This window comes from Miniopterus schreibersii (assembly GCF_964146895.1).
Source record: "Miniopterus schreibersii genome assembly, chromosome: 14".
NCBI lineage: Eukaryota > Metazoa > Chordata > Mammalia > Chiroptera > Miniopteridae > Miniopterus > Miniopterus schreibersii.
Genome location: NC_138114.1, coordinates 18,109,772 through 18,128,815, shown reverse-complemented (window position 1 = coordinate 18,128,815; position 19,044 = coordinate 18,109,772). Strand labels below are relative to the sequence as shown.

General features: G+C 53.5%; 1 protein-coding gene across 1 annotated transcript in view; it reads left to right on the top strand.

Annotated features, from left to right (window-relative positions):
* Window positions 1–19,044, top strand: part of LOC308567370 (cadherin-23) — a 68,406-nt gene that overhangs the window by 42,565 nt on the left and 6,797 nt on the right. The window contains exons 9-26 of the mRNA XM_081158789.1: window positions 20–229; window positions 784–891; window positions 2,285–2,387; window positions 3,702–3,827; window positions 4,558–4,761; window positions 6,140–6,598; window positions 9,563–9,679; window positions 10,790–11,014; window positions 11,710–11,879; window positions 12,105–12,242; window positions 13,204–13,323; window positions 14,673–14,850; window positions 14,966–15,177; window positions 17,137–17,328; window positions 17,496–17,609; window positions 18,302–18,431; window positions 18,527–18,778; window positions 18,856–19,017. Coding sequence (XP_081014915.1) covers window positions 20–229; window positions 784–891; window positions 2,285–2,387; window positions 3,702–3,827; window positions 4,558–4,761; window positions 6,140–6,598; window positions 9,563–9,679; window positions 10,790–11,014; window positions 11,710–11,879; window positions 12,105–12,242; window positions 13,204–13,323; window positions 14,673–14,850; window positions 14,966–15,177; window positions 17,137–17,328; window positions 17,496–17,609; window positions 18,302–18,431; window positions 18,527–18,778; window positions 18,856–19,017 — 3,220 coding nt within the window. The remainder of the gene's footprint in view (window positions 1–19; window positions 230–783; window positions 892–2,284; window positions 2,388–3,701; window positions 3,828–4,557; window positions 4,762–6,139; window positions 6,599–9,562; window positions 9,680–10,789; window positions 11,015–11,709; window positions 11,880–12,104; window positions 12,243–13,203; window positions 13,324–14,672; window positions 14,851–14,965; window positions 15,178–17,136; window positions 17,329–17,495; window positions 17,610–18,301; window positions 18,432–18,526; window positions 18,779–18,855; window positions 19,018–19,044) is intronic.

Genomic DNA, 19,044 nt, shown 5'->3' with positions numbered 1-19,044 from the left:
GTCCCCTGGCATGCCCCAGATGCTGGTAGGGATTCGGGTGCTGGACATCAACGACAACGACCCCGTGCTGCTGAATCTCCCCATGAACGTCACCATCAGCGAGAACAGCCCCGTCTCCAGCTTCGTGGCCCACATCCTGGCCAGTGATGCCGACAGCGGGTGCAACGCACTCCTCACCTTTAACATCACCGCAGGCAACCGGGAGCGGGCCTTCTCCATCAATGCCACGGTAGGGTCTGAACTGACCCCGGGGTTCCTCAGGGGTTTTCCTAAAAGAAGACCCTGCCCTCGAGGCTTTTCTATGCTGCTGTCTGGTCCCCTTCTGGTTCCATTTCCTCCTCAAGCCTCCTTTCTCCACTGGGACTCGGAGTCTCTATGGGAGTATGGACTTTTAGATTCCCAGCTAAGCCATCTCTGGGGTCCCTGTCACCCCCCAGGCTTGTCATGTGCAAATATGGGGCCAGAGCCTCAGTACCACTTGGTTTGTACTAAGATGCCCCAGGAAGTCTTCATTTGACATCTTGGAATGTTACCAGCTGCTGGCACCATGGGGTTCTCAGAGGACCCATCCCCTTGAGACAGCAACACCTGAGCACTGGGGGGTCACTCTTGCCCTGGCGAGACCTTGCTGGTCCATTTAAGCCTTAGAGACCATCCCTTCCATGATTTAGGGAGGGATTCACAGTCACTGGTGAAGCACAGGCAGAGCAGGTGGGCAACTGTGGGCCAAGCTCAAAGTGGGGAACAGGTCGCTACTCAGCTCAACAACCGTCCTCATCCCAGTCAGGGGTCGTCACTGTGAACCGGCCACTGGACCGCGAGCGGATCCCAGAGTATAAGCTGACCATTTCTGTGAAGGACAACCCGGAGAACCCACGCATAGCCCGGAGGGTGAGGCTGGAGGGCACGGCATGGGGATGGGGGAAGCAGGGCCGGGTGCTTAAGACACACAGGCGGCCTGGCAGGAGGGTTGGATGCACAGGCCTTGGAGTGAGCAAGTGCTGGGTTCAAATCCCAGTTCTGCCTGTCAGTGGGTGTGTGACTCTGGCCAGTCAATTTCTCTCAGCCTCCATTCTCTTTTTCTTCTGCAAATTGGAAACCACACCTACCCCAAGGTTGCAGAGAGAACTTGAAGGAGCAAATATCTGTAAAGTTCTCAGCACAGTACCTGGCACATGGCCAACACTCAGGGAACTATCACCTTCTGCCCTCAAACCGCTGGCATTTGGGCGCACACCACAGTTGCGTGTGCATGTCACCCACATGCCTCACAGACACAACTCTGTGGTGCTGAAAGGGTTGCATTTTCCCTTAGAGGATGACTTTTCCCTCAAAAGTCAAAGAAATTGTTTCTCTTTACCAAGAAGAGGTGGATATTGCAAGCAAACTGTCCCTTTTGGGGGTGGGCTTCAGCCCTCCCAGCCCATGAGGTCTGGGGCAGGATCCTGACCGGGAGTCATTGGGTCTGGCTTGTGTCAGCGATGCTTCTGACTAGTTGCATGGCTCAGTCAAGGTGCTACCCTTTCTGGGCCTCAGTTTCCCCATCTGTATAGGCCAAGGAGACTTCAGGCTGGAGGTGCTTGTAAGCCATTGGCCTCTCTCATTCTGTGCTCCTCTCTTTCCTTCTCTCACTCCTCTCCCCTTCTTTTCTCTCCTGCTCTCGTGCCCTTCCTCTGCCTGTGCTGTGGGAGGGACTGGGCCACCCTGGGAAGCAGCAGCATTGAGTGATGGGAGTCAGGAGGCTTGGGAGCCAGCCCCACTCTGCTGCTAACTTGCTGTGCTGCTGAACAGTCACCTCTGGGCCTCGGTTTCCTTGACTCTCCAGTGGAGGTTCCAAGAGGTCAGAACTATGACTGGTTTTTGAAAAGCATGAAGTGCAGCCCTGGGTGAGAGTTTGGATGAATTCTAACGGGACATCAGGTAGGCCTGGAAGGTCTGAAAACCAACACTCATCTTCCTGCCTGCAGTCCTTTCTTACCATGAAAAAGACCTGATTAAATGCGGTTCACATCCATCCTCCTGTGAACTTCATAACAGCTCTGTGAAGGAGTTAAGATCCCATTTGCCAGACTGGAGAACTGAGGCCCAGCTAGGGGAAATTATTTGCTTAAGGCCACCTAGTGACCTGCTAGCACAGCAGGAACTTGAACCCAGGTCTCTGGACCCCTAATGTGGGCTTTTTAATCCCCCATCTCTGAGCTCTGATCCCCCTCTCAGCCTTCCTCCACTGGAGCGCTTTGCTAGAATATGGCCTACAGCCTGCCTCCCACCATGCCTCCCACAGGATTTTGACTTGCTGCTGATCTTTCTTGCGGACGAGAATGACAACCACCCCCTCTTCACTGAGAGCACCTACCAGGCAGAGGTGATGGAGAACTCGCCCGCTGGTAGGTGCTGGGCCCACCTGGGAACTCCTGCTGCTACCAGGCACCACCTGGGCCCCAGATGCCTGTGGACCCACCTTGTGCCTGAGGTGGGCCCCACTGAGGCCCGGCTGGGGAGGCAGCCTCACCACATAGCTGAACACAGCTGGCAGGTGCAAAGGGCTGTGGACGGAAGGGAGGGGAACAGCTCCAAGGGGCTGGCAGGCCTGGGCTTCCAGGCCTCTTAGGGACCACCAAAGAGGCCACAAGTCTGGTTGGAAGTGGTCATTTGTCCTCAAAGTGGCCTGAGAGCAGCCCCAATGCTCCCCAAGAGGAGCAGTTAAGTGTGAGGACTACCCAGGATGGGAGCAAGCCCACCCTCCCTCTTCCCTCCACCCCAGTAGCACAGGGCATCCTGGAGGCTTCTGGAAGCTTCAGGAGCATCTCTAATCATAGATGGGGGCCAGGGGGCCCTGTGTAGGCCAGCGTAGCTCTTTTCCCCAAACACATGCACTGACCAGTCAGTCTCACCTCCCTTCAGAGGGACAAATCTCCTTTTTACTGTCCCCCAAGCAGGTCCCTTCACTCTTCCTCCAGCCCCCAAGATTGGATTCTAACTCAGAAAGAGATGACCTGAGAAACTCCTTGTCTCTGGCTGCATATCCCCCTATACGACTTTGTTTCTTAATCCTTCCTGTGTATATGCTCACACATGTGCCAGTACATGTTCATGTCAAGGCATATGTGTGGACTTACATGCTTACACAGACACACATAGGCATGTGGGTGCCTACACAGTGCACTTCATGTGCAAATGTGCCCACCTGTAGAGACAGGTGCACAGCCAGGGGACACCGAGCCTGCGAGTGCTCCCGTGTGCGTGCTCGTGACCACAGGAACACAGCCCTGCACACACATGTGGATTGCTAATCATGTACAGCCAGACACCTGTATAAAGCATTGTGTACACACATGTGGACAGACTGGGAGGAGTGTGCGTACCTCGATAGGGCCCACACACAGGGAGGGGATGACAGGGAACTCCCAGACCCTCCCTCGGAGTGGCCAGCCTCAAAGGCTGCTGGGAAGGCAGGCGTGCTCCGGGCGGGCCGGAGGGGCTTGCTCACCACTGTTGTGTTTTCTCCCCAGCAGGGCTTTGAGGCCGCTCCCCAGGCATCTGCGTCAGTCTGCCAAGGCTGCCGCAGCCCGGCCCAGGGCCTCCCCACCCCGTCCGCCTCACCTCCCTCTCATCCATTGTCAGCCATGGCTCACCGGGAAGCGGGGGGCGGGGGCGGGGGCCGGGTTGGCCCTGCAGTGACCCCTCTTCCCCTGGTCCAGGGACCCCCCTTACGGTGCTCAACGGGCCCATCCTGGCCCTGGATGCAGACCTGGACGTCTATGCTGTGGTGACCTACCAGCTGCTGGGTGCCGAGAGTGGCCTCTTCGACATCGACAACAGCACGGGTGAGGCCTCTGCGCACCCCCCGCACCCCCAGCTTGGCTCCACGTCTCCCAGCTGGGGTGGGAGTGAGCCCACTGCTGGATCTAGGGCCTCCCTGCTCAGTGCTGGACTAGGACTCTATGGATTTCCCATTCCTCAGAGCTGGATTAGGGCCCCTGGGGGCCAGGTGAGAAGACCTAGGAGGAGGCTTGGGGACAACACAAGGGACCTGCTAGTGCATAAATTCCCAGCCAAGGCAGAGAGCCCCCAACCCACTCCCTCCACATCCCCAAGCCCAGGCCGGAGACTCAGGCCCCTAGTCAGCCAGAAACAGCCAAAGGTCTGTACTCAGAGCAGACCCAAAGCTCCCCAGAGGCCATGTCACATCAGTCTCGTCATAGACAATAGGCCAATTTGGTGACAGGTGACACCAAGGAGGGACATACTAGCACCTCCCTCGATAGAGCAGGTCAATCCTTCACCTTGGGTCACTCATCCCAGGCAGGACTCTGTAGAACTGCAGAGGGTACCTGGGGAGGGGACAACCCCAGGAAACTGGCACCTAGGGGATGTCCCTAAGCTTCGGTTGTTGACCTCTGGGGAAGAAAGTCATTTGTTGCTTTCTCTGCCCCTCTTTCATCTCTTCCCCACACTGTGCTGGGTCTTTCAATGTACCTCCTGGTTGGCTCTCGTCCCCTTTCCCCACTGCACCCCTTTTCCTTTGCATCTCTGGCTGGTCGCACTGGATGTCAGGCGTGGTGACAGTGAGGTCAGGTGTTGTCATTGACCGGGAGGCCTTCTCACCTCCCGTCTTGGAGCTGCTGCTGCTGGCTGAGGACATTGGGCTGCTCAACGGCACTGCTGACCTGATTGTCACCATCCTGGATGACAATGACAACTGGCCCACCTTTAGCCCTGATGCCCTCACCATCCACCTGCTGGAGAACTGCCCGCCAGGTAAGCAGGGTGCAGGGCACAGGCCCCGCCCCAGGCGGGAGCTGGCTGGTGGTCCTTGGGGATTAGAGCCTCCCAGGCTGGAGCAGAATTCACCTCCAGGGGGAGGACAGGCAGTGGGGTGGGTGGAGAGAGCCCCAGAGAGGGAGTCAGGAGACCCAGGTCCCCCTCGCTTCCCGTCTCTGATCCACAGTGTCTTGTCTGCAAAACAAGACTATTAAGAAACGTTCCTGGGTGAAAAGACTATTTTAAAGTCAAAATAGTATTAATGTGATTCCCATCAAAATCAAATAAGATTTTGAGGGTAAATTTGATTTAGAAAGTTATCTGGAAGAATGAGAACATTTTGAAAAATAAGTATAATAAAGCCAGATTTGCCCTACCTGATACTAAAACATATTACAGAACTACAGTATTTAAAACCATGAGACATGAGCAAAGCAGTCTGGGGCAAAGTAGCCCAGAAACAGACACCAGTAAGTTAAAGAATGTAATATTAATGTGATAAAGGACACAATGAGGCCAGTAGTGAAAACTAATTATTTAGTGTGCAAAACATCTATTAACATTTAGTGTAGATTCTTGCCCCATATAATACACCAAAATGAAAGCCAAAGACATTCTAAAGAAAAGATTAAAAAGTAGGAAACAGCCTGACCGGTGTCGCTCAGCGGCTGAGCATCGGCCTATGATCTAGGAGATCGTGGTTCGATTCCCGGCCAGGGCACATGCCCAGGGTTGCAGGTTCGATCCCCAGCAGGGGGTGTGCAGGAGGCAGCCCATCAGTGACTCCCTGTCATTGATGTTTCTCTCTCTCTCTCTCCCCCTCTCTCTGAAATCAATAAAGACACTTTTTAAAAAAGTAGAAAACATTAAAAAGTAAAAGAAAAGCATTAGGTGAATATTTATCTGACTTCAGGATAAGAAGGTTCTAAGCATACAAGAAACAGAAGAACTTAAAAAAGGAAAAATATTAAATTTCAGTGCCTGTACATTTAAACTTCTTTACTTCAAATAATTATAACCAATATTGAAAGGCAAACAACAAACAGAAAAAAGATATTTGTCACAAGTTATAATGATGTAATTTATATAAATTGACAGAAAAATGGGCAGATTCACACGAAAGGATATACAATTCACAGAAGATACAACTAATCATTAAATTATTAAAAAGTGTTCAATGCCACAAATAATCGAAGAATGTAAAATAAAATAACATACTGTTTTGCACAAAATTGCAAACATGAAAAGTATATAAAGGTATATGCTGGCAAGGCGGTGGTGAGAAGGGGTCCTTGTGGACCACCAACAAATGTATGTTATTGTGATGTTTTTAGAAGAAGCCACTGTGCTCAGCTACTCCCCATTTTCCCCTCAGGATTCTCAGTCCTTCAGGTCACAGCCACAGATGAGGACAGTGGCCTCAATGGGGAGCTAGTCTACCGAATAGAAGCCGGGGCCCAGGACCGCTTCCTCATCCACCCGGTCACGGGGGTCATCCGCGTGGGCAATGTCACCATTGACAGGGAGGAGCAGGAATCCTACAGGCTGACAGTGGTGGCCTCCGACCGGGGCACTGTTCCTCTCTCTGGCACGGCCATCATCACTATCCTTATCGATGATGTGAATGACTGTCGCCCCGAGTTCCTCAACCCCATCCAGACGGTGAGCGTGCTGGAGTCAGCCGAGCCGGGCACTGTCATTGCCAATGTCACAGCCATCGACCGTGACCTCAACCCAAAGCTGGAATACCACATCATCAGCATTGTGGCCAAGGACGACACCGACCGCCTGGTGCCCGACCAGGAGGACGCCTTTGCCGTGAATGTCAACACAGGTACAAGGGCCTGTTCCCCACTCCCCCCTCCCCCTCCTCCCTGCCCCAGTCTCTGCTCTCTGCTCTCCCCTATGACAGCACATCCTTCCCTCTTTTCTCTCTCTCCCTTTGCCCTTCCCGCTCTCCTTTCTCTTCTTCCTGGACCAGTTCCCTCTCAGTCTATCGGTGTTATATGAGAGTGCCCATCTCACCACCTCTTGCCAATATCAAATATTATAAAGTTTTTATGTTTATAATTTTCAAGGAAAGTGGTGCCTTGTTTTAATCGGCATTTCTTTAATAGTTAGTTGAATACTTTCTTCATATGTATATTGGCCATTTAAACCACCTGTAAGATACGTATATATATATACATATATATATGTGTATCTTTAATGATATATAAAGATCTTTAATGACTTTCTTACACTATCACAAAATAAAAAGAAATGTGGCTTATCTTTTATTATTTATGCAGTTTTTACAATTTTGATGTTTTACCATTTTCCCCAAAGTTCAGTTTTTTTGCTCCTCCAGGAGTTAGGGAAGGAATATGGGACTTCCCCACGTATGCTTCCTGGAAGGCTCAGAGGAGTGACAGAAAAACTAACACGGCTAATGCAAAATGCTACAAATTGCTACTTAGAGAAATGCATAGTAAAACGGCAATGAGATACCAGTTTTCCAAATGTGATTAGCAGATATTAGGATGCTGGACAATATTGAGTATTGGCGATTATGTGGGGACATCGGACCCCCTCATACACTACTTTAGGAGTTCAGACCAATTCCACCAACTAGATAGCAATTTAGCACAAAGTACACTTATACCTTATGACCCAGCAACTCTGCTCCTGGGTAGAATTTCCCAAGGAAACTCTCAGGTCAATAATGGTACTATCTGAGGATGTTCACTGCAGTGTTGGTGGCGGGAGTTGCAGGCCACCCATCCTTGGGAAATTGGAGACTAAAACATTGCGGGTGCGCACCATGTGATACCAGGCATCAGTTAGAAGCAACGGGTTAGACTCGCACAGAGTACCGTGGGTGGGCCTTAAAAATAAGTACTGAAAAGAGTGAGAAATAGGATGGGATATATATACCTCAACCCGTTTGCATTAAGTTAAAAGACATACAGACAAAACAATATGTGGTTTTCAATCCAATGGTCGCCCTAGAGGAGAAGGGAAGGGGCAGGGGTATTGGAATAAAAGGGAATAGGTGCATACATAAAACAAGAGGCGTGCCAGTGACCATAGTGCGCCATGAACTGAAGAGTGTGATTAACTCAGTCTGCATCAGAGGCCTGAAGAAAAAAAGCCAGGAAAACCATGAGCACTAGAAGTCACACAGGTTTATAAACCGTGTCCCAGGTTAGCCAAGTCCCGCTGCCGTGGCCGGTCAGGACCACGGAGAGCTGCTCCGGTCCCCTGCCCGCCTGGACGCTGTGCACACAGTCCCAGTGCCTCTGCCACTTTTCTCTTTTCTGTTCTTCCCTCTGACTGACACTCTCCTCTCTACTTTTCTTTCCAGTGTCTTCTCCGCCCCCTCTTGCTCTCCCCACCTGCCTTGCCCACCTTCCCTCCCCCTTCCTCTCCTGCCAAAGGGGCTCCCTCTTCCTCCCCGGCTTCCTTCCCTTCTGCCTCTTCCCCTCACAACCTCCCTCCCAAGCTTCCCTCCCTGGTCAGCTCTGAATCCCATCGCACCCCACTCCCCCCCCCCCCCCCGTGCCCTGCAGAGCTCCACCCCCTCTGCACCCCGAACTAACTGACGTTAACCCTCTTCTCTCTTCCTCACGGCTGGCAGGCCCGCAGGTTTGAGCTCTGTTTCTCTGTCACTGTCACTTCCCACCTCATCTCCTCTCTGCTTCGCCCCATTGCCATCTTCCATACCCACCCCCCCCCACCCTCCCCGTCCTGTGGGGCCAGGCCAAGGCCGTGCGTGGCCCAGCCTTTGCAGACTGAATGCAGCCACCCTCTCCCCATCCTCGCTCCCCAGCCTCGGGGACCGGGGAGCGAGAGTAGGAAGAGGAGGAGGAGGCGGCAGCGGCCCCGGGTAAGTGACCTCCCCGTGACTGGGGACCCGAAGAGGACAGAAGCCCAGCAGGGGGATCTGCCAAGGGCCAAGGGAATCCCAGAGACCTCCCAGTGCCTGAGAAGGAGACAGGAGGCTGGAGCCTAGGATGGGGCAGACGGGGGGTGGAGCCACCAGGTTCTCCGGAGGCGAGAGCCGAGAGGTCCCAGTGGGGCGGCCAGCGACTGGGGTAGGCAGGGCCTCGGGAGGCAGTGGGCAGGAGAGAAGGAGAGGACGCCCTGCCAGTTCTAACAGGGGCCGCGCTCCTTTCCCACCGTCAGTCCGTGTCACTCCCTGTGTAATGGAGACAGAGATGTAGTCCAGACCCTCCAGCCTGTTCCACCACTGTCCCCTCCAGAGAACCCCCTCAGTGGTTTAGCGGCCTTGAACTTCCTTTACACTTGATCTCTGAAGAATACAAGCATTCTTTAAATAGTGACAAAATACACATAACAAAGTTCACCGTCTCGACCATCTTCAAGTGTACAGTAGTGGTCAGTGTACTCACATTGTTGTGGAATACAAAGCATTTTTAAACAAGCAATTACATGTCATTCTCTATGTGCCAAGCCCTGTCCTAAGCCCTTTACACTCATTGAAATTGTTACCATCCCCAAAATAGCCCTAGGTGGTAGGTACTGTATTTATCCTGATTTTGCAGATGAGGAAACAGAGGTGCAGAGAGGTTAAATAAGTTGCCCAAGGTCACTGTCTAGAAAGCAGTGAGTGATTTGCCCCAACTCACAGGTGGCTGTGGTCTCATACCAACCAAAAATGAGACCAGCAAGTCCCACGTCCACTGGGGACCATTGCCCTCGGTGGGGATTGGGCGGGTTGGCCAAGAGGACCCCTGGGAGGCACAGATTTTAGAGGGTTCCCCTCGGGTTGAGCCTGACCTGATCTGGTCTACAGGGTCTGTAATGGTGAAGTCCCCCCTGAACCGGGAGCTGGTTGCCACCTATGAGGTCACTCTCTCGGTGATTGACAATGCCAGCGACCTACCAGAGCGCTCTGTCAGCGTGCCAAATGGTAAGGTTCCCCACAGGCATCTCCCATTGGTTATTCAGACTGATGAGGGCAGGAGGGGCAGGCTGAGAAGAGCAAAGGTGTCGCCCCAGGAAGGAAGCAGCAGACCCAGAGGGATGTAAAAGGTGGCAGCTACAGTGAGGCCTAGAGTGGCTGTGTGTCCCATTTGTTAGGTAGAGCTCAGCAGTGGGGGGTCCAGAAGCCCAGAATTGTGTGTGTTCATGAACCCCAAGGCCCAGAGTGGGAAGGAGGCTTGGTGGAGGCTGGACAGGAACTGAGAAAAGATAGGTTAAAGAGACTTAGGTTGGAATCCATTGTCAGAACTGGTAATGAGGTTGTGGCTGGGATGTGAGACAGAAACCTCAGATCTGATAGGAAGCCACAAGGTCATCCCAGAAGAAGAAAAGCACAAGGAAAGGTGATGGGAAGCCACAGATACCACATTGGGGTGCACAGGCACTACGGCAGAGGAGAGAGGGGAATGGGTGCTGCCTTCCACAGGCCGGCACAGGCCTCTTGCCTGCAGCCTGAGGCGTGAGCTGGAAGGGGCTGCTAGAGTCATGGATTTTGTTGGGGGGAAATGGAGAGCAGAAGGGGGATGTAGGAATAGGATAGCCTCAAGTGGCCTCTGCCATGAGACAGGATAGCTGCTGGGGTGGGGAAATAGGCCTGGCAGATATTGTCTGCTTGTCTTTACAGCCCAGAGGACCAAGTTTTCAGGAAGGAAGGTCAGACTTGTTCATCTCCTACATGTCCTACACTCAGAGGGCAGAGGGCTGGTTATATAGAGGGAATGACTCAGGAGACAGAAGGCTGAATCATGGAAAGGGCCTCCCTGGATAGGTTAGGAAACTAAGGCACAGTAGGGCCAGGGGCTCCACCAAGGTTACTCAGCCAGCTGGTAGACCCCAAGCCCCTTTTTTCTATGGAAGAATGAGACCATACTCAAGGAAAGTGTCATGTGCCATCACCCAAGGGTGGATTAAGCTTCAGGGATCTGAGGAGGGCTGTGGGATGCTGCCATCCTCTCCAGGCATAGCTGAGACTTAGGAAGGCCTGGCCCAGCCACATTGGTGCCCCTCACATCACCCTTACCCCCTGCCTTCACCCCAGCCAAGCTGACAGTCAACATCTTGGATGTCAATGACAACACGCCACGGTTCAAGCCCTTTGGGATCACCTACTACACAGAGAAGGTCCTGGAGGGGGCCACCCCAGGCACCACGCTCATCGCTGTAGCAGCCGTGGACCCCGACAAGGGCCTCAATGGGCTGATCACCTACAGCCTACTGGACCTGATGCCCCCAGGCTACGTTCAGCTGGAAGACTCCTCAGCGGGTATGTGGGACATCTGCCAGAGGACGGTTGGGGGCATGTGTGTGACCGTTTAACATCCAAGAGGGACCATAGCCCACTTCTTACCCTCCAGGTGTGGCCACACCATGGCCCCTCAGTGGACTGGGTCAGAGCCAATATGGCCAATGTTCCAGTCACTCCCAGATACTAGAGGAAAGGACAGAATGCTTTGTTCCTGGTTGAGATGGCCACTTTAAGGCCCTCTGGAAACCTGGGACACTCCGCCACCATCTCCACCACCCAAGCTTTCACTACAGTAGTCCCTTGGTATCAAAGGGGGATTGGTCTCAGGATCCCCCACAGATACCAAAATTCATAGATGCTCAAGTTCCAATAGTCAGCCCTCCGTCTATATCCACAGTTCCACATCCATAGGTTCAACCAACAGCAGATACAACAGATTGAAACCTGAGGATATGGAGGGCTGACAATATCAGTATCACTTAGGAAGCAAGGCCAAGAGGGAGTATCTCAGAGGAGGTCCTGGACATGTTGATGTTCATCTTTTGCCAGTTGCTCTCAGCCCCCTGACCTGCCACTAGGCAGTGCTGCCTGGCCACCCTCCTTCAGGGGACTACACCTGCCCCTCAGAGTTCTAGATCCTTCTCTTCATACTTTAGAGAGCTTTATAAGTGAGGAATGGCCAAAATGGCACTGGGTGTGCCTCTGTGTCTTAGGGAAGGTCATTGCCAACCGGACGGTGGACTATGAGGAAGTGCACTGGCTCAACTTTACTGTGAGGGCTGCAGACAATGGGTCCCCACCCAGGGCAGCTGAGATCCCTGTCTACCTGGAGATTGTGGACATCAATGACAACAACCCCATATTTGACGAGCCTTCCTACCAGGTGGGTGGCCAGGCCAATAAGTTGGGTCCAGGATCTGTGCCCATTCCTTGGGGCCTTTGGTCAACTTTCACTGCCACCCTTGCAGCCTCTAAGCCTCATGGGAGTGACTGCCCCATGAGCAGCTTGATGCCCTGGATTGTCTATATCAGTGAGTTCCTAGAGCAGGAGCATGGACCAGAGGACTGACATTGGCCTACTCTCTTCCCCCTGCCCATTGGGTCCCAGGAAGCCGTCTTTGAGGATGCGCCCGTGGGCACAGTCATCCTGACGGTCACTGCCACTGACGCTGACTCAGGCAACTTTGCCGTCATTGAGTACGGCCTCGTAGATGGAGAGGGCAAGTTTGCCATCAACCCCACTACGGTAAGTGGGCAATGAAGGGCGTGGGTTTGGGAGTGGGAAGTGGAAATGGCCCAGGGTCACAGGCCAAGAAGCCACCAAAAGTATTGCAGTTAATCCCCGTGTTTCTGGGCCCTGCCACCTGGAGATCTGTAGCCTCAAAGGTTTTTTTAGCCAAGTCAGCAAGCCCTGTTCTCAGAGTCCCAGACATCCTGTAGACTGAGCACACATGGAAGGAAGTGGCCAAAGTCTTTTGGAACTAGCTCTCTGTGGGACAAAAACTTCTCATATGTGTCCCTAGCAGACTAGGAAACTTGATTCAAGCCCATGTGACCACCTTTTGAAACTGTCAAAAGAGAGGCATAGGCGGCTCTGCAGAAAGTGAACACAGGGTTTGAGCACCTCCTGCATATGTGGTCCTATCCTCAGTGTACCCCTCATGTTCCCATGAGCCTCAGACTTGTGGGAGAGCAGAAACTCAAGAGAAAAGAGGGGTGATGGTTTCAGATGTATGTAAATGGGCTCAAAGCTGCTGTTTCTGCACAGAAAGATTCCTGTGGTCTGGGGGCGGTTGGTCAGACTGGGTCTTCCCCAGTTGCCGGGATGGAACTGGACTTTCCTTCCCACCGTCCTCCTCTGCCCACATCCCCCTGCGTTCTGCCCTCTCAGCAGCGTTCTGTTCTTCCTGCTCCATGTGAACGATCAGACATGCCCCTGGCCTGGCACTATGAACAACGAATGTTTATCTGGCTAGGTAGTAAGCTCCAGCCAGAGCTGTTATTCCATCTCCAGGTGGAGTGGGGTGGTGAGGGCAAGATTGAGAGCTCCATGGGGGCAGGGGCTATTGTCGTTTCTGTTCAGTGCTGCATCTCCAGAGCCCACAGTGGTGCATCTCCAGAGCCCACAGTGGTGCCTGGCACATGGTAGATGCTCAGTAAATACCTGTTAAATTGATGAAGGACCTGACTGCGCCCTCCTCCTATAGGGCGACATCTATGTGCTGTCCTCTCTGGACCGGGAGAAGAAGGACCACTATATCCTGACTGCCTTGGCCAAAGACAACCCTGGGGATATCGCCAGCAACCGTCGAGAAAATTCGGTGCAGGTGAGGGGTTCCAGGCTAGGCCAGGGACACCAGGGACTGGGGCTGTGGAAGCAGCAAGAAAAGCCTCTAGAGATTGACCACTGGAGAGCCACCTGGTCCCCTCAGAGATGTGGCAGGAAGGAAAAGGCAAGAGCTTAGCCAGGTGGGTCACAATGGCTGTGGCTGAGGGAGATGGGGACTGTAGCAGAAATCCCTGTGCCAAACCCCTGCTAAGGCAGCTACACATACCTGGGTGTAACCCAAATAAGCCTGGAGCTCCACGTGTCCCAGAGTCCCCACGGTGTCCCATTGAAAGAAACACAGTCCAGCAACTGAACATAATTATAAAGCAATTATCTTTATTTATGTTTATTAAAGAGCATTAATAAGGGATCAGACTCGCAACCCCAGGTCTAGCGTCCACACCGTTGCTCTGAGGCCAGTGACCCCTCTTCCCCATTTCTACCCCAAATCCTACTCCTTGAGGCTTTGCTTTTTCTCTCTCCCCCCTTCTTTCTGCCTTGTCCGGTCATGTCTTTCTGCTTTCAGTTCTCCCCACAATAACCTAATCATCCAAAAAACCTCTCCTGGGTGAGGAGGTGAGAAGCTGGGTGGGTACAGTCTGTCTAGCAGACGGGGGAGGGCTGGGGGCGCACACTCGCATCAGAATCCTGTCCTAGTCACAGAGCCAAGTGCTGCATGGGGAAGTGGGGGAAAGCACAGGATTCAGCCTCCCACAGTGAGGGGATGGGGTTGGAAAGTGCTTTGTGCACTGAAAGGGGCTCTTAAAATCACTGCTAGGAAAAGCTCTGGTGAGGATGCAGCCAGTCAGGGCCACAGCAGGGAGGGGAGAGGAGGGGCTCCTGGCCTGGCGTGTCCATACGATCCGCCCTAGGCTGCGGGGTCAGCAGAGAGAGCTAAGTCCCAGGCCAGGTACAAATCCCAGGCAAGAGGGGGCCTTCCAGGGGTGGAGGAATCACCATCCAGCGCTGCAGTCCAGAGGTTAGAGCGAGACGTACGCCGCTGAGGAAATGAGCAGAGAGCAGAGGAGGAGGGCGGGAGGGCTAGGACGCCGAGTACCTGGTAACCACCGTTTTAGCTGCCAGGCGTTTCCTCAGGCTGGGCGCTGTGCACATACCACCGCAACCTAGAACACGCCGTCATGGTGAGCCTCACAAGCCCCCAAGAGAGAAGATAGATTGTCCCCGAAGTACAACTAAGGAAACTGAGGGTCACGGGTTAAATAAATGGTTTGAGGTCAGACTCCAAGAGTACCTCGGGTGCTGTCCACCTCTGCTTACTCCTTTGTGACTGGCTCGCCTGAAGTAGCCCCCAGTATGCCCCTGACCTTTGACCTCAACCTCCCCCAGGTGGTGATTCAGGTGCTAGACGTCAATGACTGCCGGCCACAGTTCTCCAAGTCCCAGTACAGCACGAGTGTTTACGAGAACGAGCCAGCGGGTACCTCGGTCATCACCATGATGGCCACCGACCAGGATGAGGGCTCCAACGGGGAGCTGACCTACTCGCTTGAGGGCCCCGGCGAGGGTACGTGGCCTGCCCCCCACCCGTGGTGCCGTGGGGCATGGAGATGGGAGGGGCGGGTTGCCGTGGGAAGGATGTCTCAGCCAGAGACGTGCTCTGCTCTCCGCCCCACCTGCAGAGGCCTTCCACGTGGACCTGGACTCGGGCCTGGTGACCACAAAGCGGCCATTGCATTCCTACGAGAGGTTCAACCTGACCGTGGTGGCCACAGATGGTGGAGAGCCCCCACTCTGGGGCACAACCATGCTCCTGGTGGAGGTCATTGACGTCAATGACAACCGCCCTGTCTTTGTGCGCCCCCCCAACGGCACCATCCTCCACATCAAAGAGGTACGGCTGTCTCCCGGGGCGTCCTGCCTACCAACGTGCCTCTTCCAATGTCCAGCCCGCTTCACCCTACAAGCAGCTGTGCCCGGGAGAGTGAAAGGGCAGGCCCCCAATGTGAAGGTGGGGAAACTGAGGCCAGAGACGGGAACAGACTTATTCAGTGGTGCACAGGGCAGTACTGAACAATGGCCAGTAATATGGGCTGTGTCAGCAAAAGGTCTTGGGTTCAAGTCTAATTCTTATCACTGACCAGCCAAATTACCTTGAGCAAGTGACTTCTCTGAGTTTGTTTTTTCTCTGCAGTATGGGACTAATAATAGTACATGCTCCATCTCTTGCTCTTAGATGTCTGCCAAGAAGGACAGTCTCCCCAGAACCCACTTCCCCCATACTTGTCTCAAAATAAACATACAGGCCCCTCCCATCTGTCTGTTTTTCCTGCTGATACCAAAGCGGAGACAGTCTGAGAGTTGAGGATGGGCATCAAAATAAGAAGCAAGCGGAGTGGCTGAGTGAGCTCCTGGAAACTCTCCAGCCCTTTCATTCCTAGCCCTAAATTGCCTTGTAAAGATAGAGAAGTCTTCCTCTGTCTCCTACCCTTCCCCTCCTTCCTCTCAGCACCCAGGCCCAAAATGCTCCTTGGTGGTGCACTTGGGGTGTCTCCCACTTGTTCTTTGCTCCCCAAACTTCAGCATGCCTCTGTGTCTCAGAAGGTCAGCATTACGTTCTTCTTGTCACTCTGTCTCCTCTTTGAGGTGCCCTGGAAGAAATTTCTGCCAGGGCTGAGCCCGAGGAAACACTGTGCTTTTATATTGTGATTTGCTTTAACCTGTGTCTATTGTAATGATTGAGTGGTCCTCTTTGCTTTGCCCACTAGGGGGCTCAGAGTGTTTAGCCCACCGTGAATGGCCCTGCAGGGTCTTGGCACTCACACCCTGCCTCCCATCCCTCAATTCCCATCTTCCTACCAGCAATTTATTTTCTCTACCCTGATTTTTAAAGCTTTTTTCCACTCTTACTATAATTTATGCTTTTCTGTAAACTGCCTTAGGAATGAGGCAGGGTATAAATTTATTATAATCTAGTTATTTTCCACACCAAAGGCCCTGTTTACTAACCTTTTCCCTTCAAGGGTCCCATATTTTGAAAGATTCATGTCTCCCAAACAACCAGCATTTGTTAATTACCTGTTTGTCATCCCGCTTTCTATTAATTAGCTGTAACTACCATTCAGTTTTCGATTGTCATGATCAATGAGATAAACAGTGAAACCATGCTAAGCTAGTAATTTTTCAACTCAAAGAAACTTGTTCTTTTGTTTGTGCCCTGAGCAGCTTTATCCTTCGTGGGCCAATGTATGACATCAGTTAGGTTTTTTGATATCTTAGACTTAAGGGATTCAGGAGACTCAGAGAGGCGAAGTGGTATGTCCAGGTCACATGGTATTAGTAACAGACTAGAACCCAAGTGTCCAGTGGGCTTCCACCGTGTCACCCTACCTGCCTGTCCCTGATTTTCAGGTACCCCATTGAGTGGATGGTGTTGTCTGGGGACACCTAGAGCTTCTGTGATTGGGGTAGCTGAAAGCAAGGCAGACCCAGGAACAGAGGGTGGCTGTGGCCTCGGCTTTTGGATCCCTCTTGTAAACCTTAGCATGCAATGGGGTAGGAGGGATGAGGGTAGCCCCTGGAAGGGCTCTCACCCTAAGAGAGTTTGGAGCATGGCGGATCCCAGGCTGAACCATCAATGGGCGGTGGCCTTGGCTAGGGTTGGGGTGAGGGGATGTTGTAGCAGATGCTTAGACTACAGGAAAGTCCAGCCAAGCAGGCAGCCATTTCCTATGGATGCTGAAAGGTGGCAGGGACATTGTGCTACAGGAGGAGAAAGAATGAGAGCTCTGTGGGCGCCTGGGAGCTAGGTTCTCCCAGATGCCCCGGAGCCTCTCTCCCATGCCCTCTGCAGGAGATCCCTCTGCGCTCCAACGTGTACGAGGTCTACGCCACAGACCAGGATGAGGGCCTCAATGGGGCCGTGCGCTACAGCTTCCTGAAGACCACGGGCAACCGGGACTGGGAGTACTTCACCATCGACGCGGTCAGCGGCCTCATCCAGACGGCGCAGCGCCTGGACCGGGAGAAGCAGGCCCTGTACAGCGTAAGGGGCGGCGCCCAGCTCAAGGGCGAGGGTCGAGGGTTGAGGGAGGGGCCTTCTTCCGGATGCAGGGCCACCACCCCCCCGCCTAGAATGTCTTCCAGGGTGGTGACCTGGTCCACCGGAGTGCCCTCCTGGGGCCTCCTCTGACTGTGTGCCTCTACCTCCAGCTCATCCTAGTGGCGAGCGACCTGGGCCAGCCAGTGCCATATGAGACCATGCAGCCGCTACAGGTGGTCCTGGATGACATCGATGACAACGAGCCCCTCTTCCTAAGGCCTCCAGTGAGCTCTCACCTATCCCCTTGCACGGGTCTCGCCCACACAGGAACTCCCTGCCTGCAAGCACACACGTGCATATACTCCCCTGTGCACCCTTTACCATATACACACGTGGTTGCAGTTGGAAACCTGCATATACTTCATAGAACAAATATTGAGCAACTGCTATTTCAAAGCACTACCTAGCTGTCAAAAAAGCAGACAAAAATGCCTGGCTCCTGGAGCTGACATTCTCCTGATTGCGCACACTGTACACAGGAAGCCTGAAAGTCAGTTCTGCTTTACTGAGTTGGGGCTGAGCCCCTCCTGTGGACTCAAGACTCCTTGACGTGGTGGGCTTTCCTTCTCATGTGCACATGGGATATGCTGTTCCCTGGAGACTCTATATGAGTGTGCACACTCATGCATATGAGACAGTGTGACCCCGTTTAAACATCCATTAAGGTGCTGGGATACTTTAGAGTACATGCCAAGTCCAACCCTGCCCTCACAGAGGATGTCACTAGGTGACATCAGGGCAGAACTGGGACCAGCCTTTCCTCCCTTGAGGTTATAGCCATTCTGCTCATCCCATAAGGTGTGGACAGTAAACTACCTCAGCACCCACAGAGGTCCTGCCTAGGGCGCTCTGGCAGGAGCTGGAAGCTCGGGCCTTCCCTTGACCTCCTGTAATGAGATTCCCCTATCGCCTGCAGAAAGGCAGCCCTCAGTACCAGTTGCTGACAGTGCCCGAGCACTCACCACGTGGCACCCTCGTAGGCAATGTGACAGGCGCTGTGGACGCAGATGAGGGCTCCAACGCCATCGTGTACTACTTCATCGCAGGTAGGGCCTGATGGGACTCGTGCCCGCTGAAGATGACCCCAATATGCCCTGCTCTGGCCCTGCCCCCTCACCCTGTGCCATGGTCCCACCTTCAGCTGGGAACGAAGAGAAGAACTTCCATCTTCAGCCTGATGGGCGTCTGCTGGTGCTGAAGGACCTGGATCGGGAGCGAGAAGCTCTCTTCTCCTTCATTGTCAAGGCCTCAAGCAATCGCAGCTGGACACCTCCCCGTGGTCCCACACCCGACCTGGACCTGCTCACTGACCTCACCCTGCAGGAGGTGCGCGTTGTGCTAGAGGACATCAACGACCAGCCACCGCGCTTCACCAAGGCTGAGTACACTGCAGGTGCAGCGACGAGCCTGGGCGCGGGGTGTGGGGCGGCCCCTGCCCTACCACTTACACATTCCTGCCCGTTCCTGCAGGAGTGGCCACTGACGCCAAGATGGGCTCGGAGCTAATCCAGGTGCTGGCCCTGGATGCAGACATTGGCAACAACAGCCTGGTCTTCTACAGCATCCTGGCCATTCACTACTTCCGGGCCTTTGCCAATGACTCTGAGGACGTGGGCCAGGTCTTCACCATGGGTAAGGGGCCTGGTCACACATGGGTGG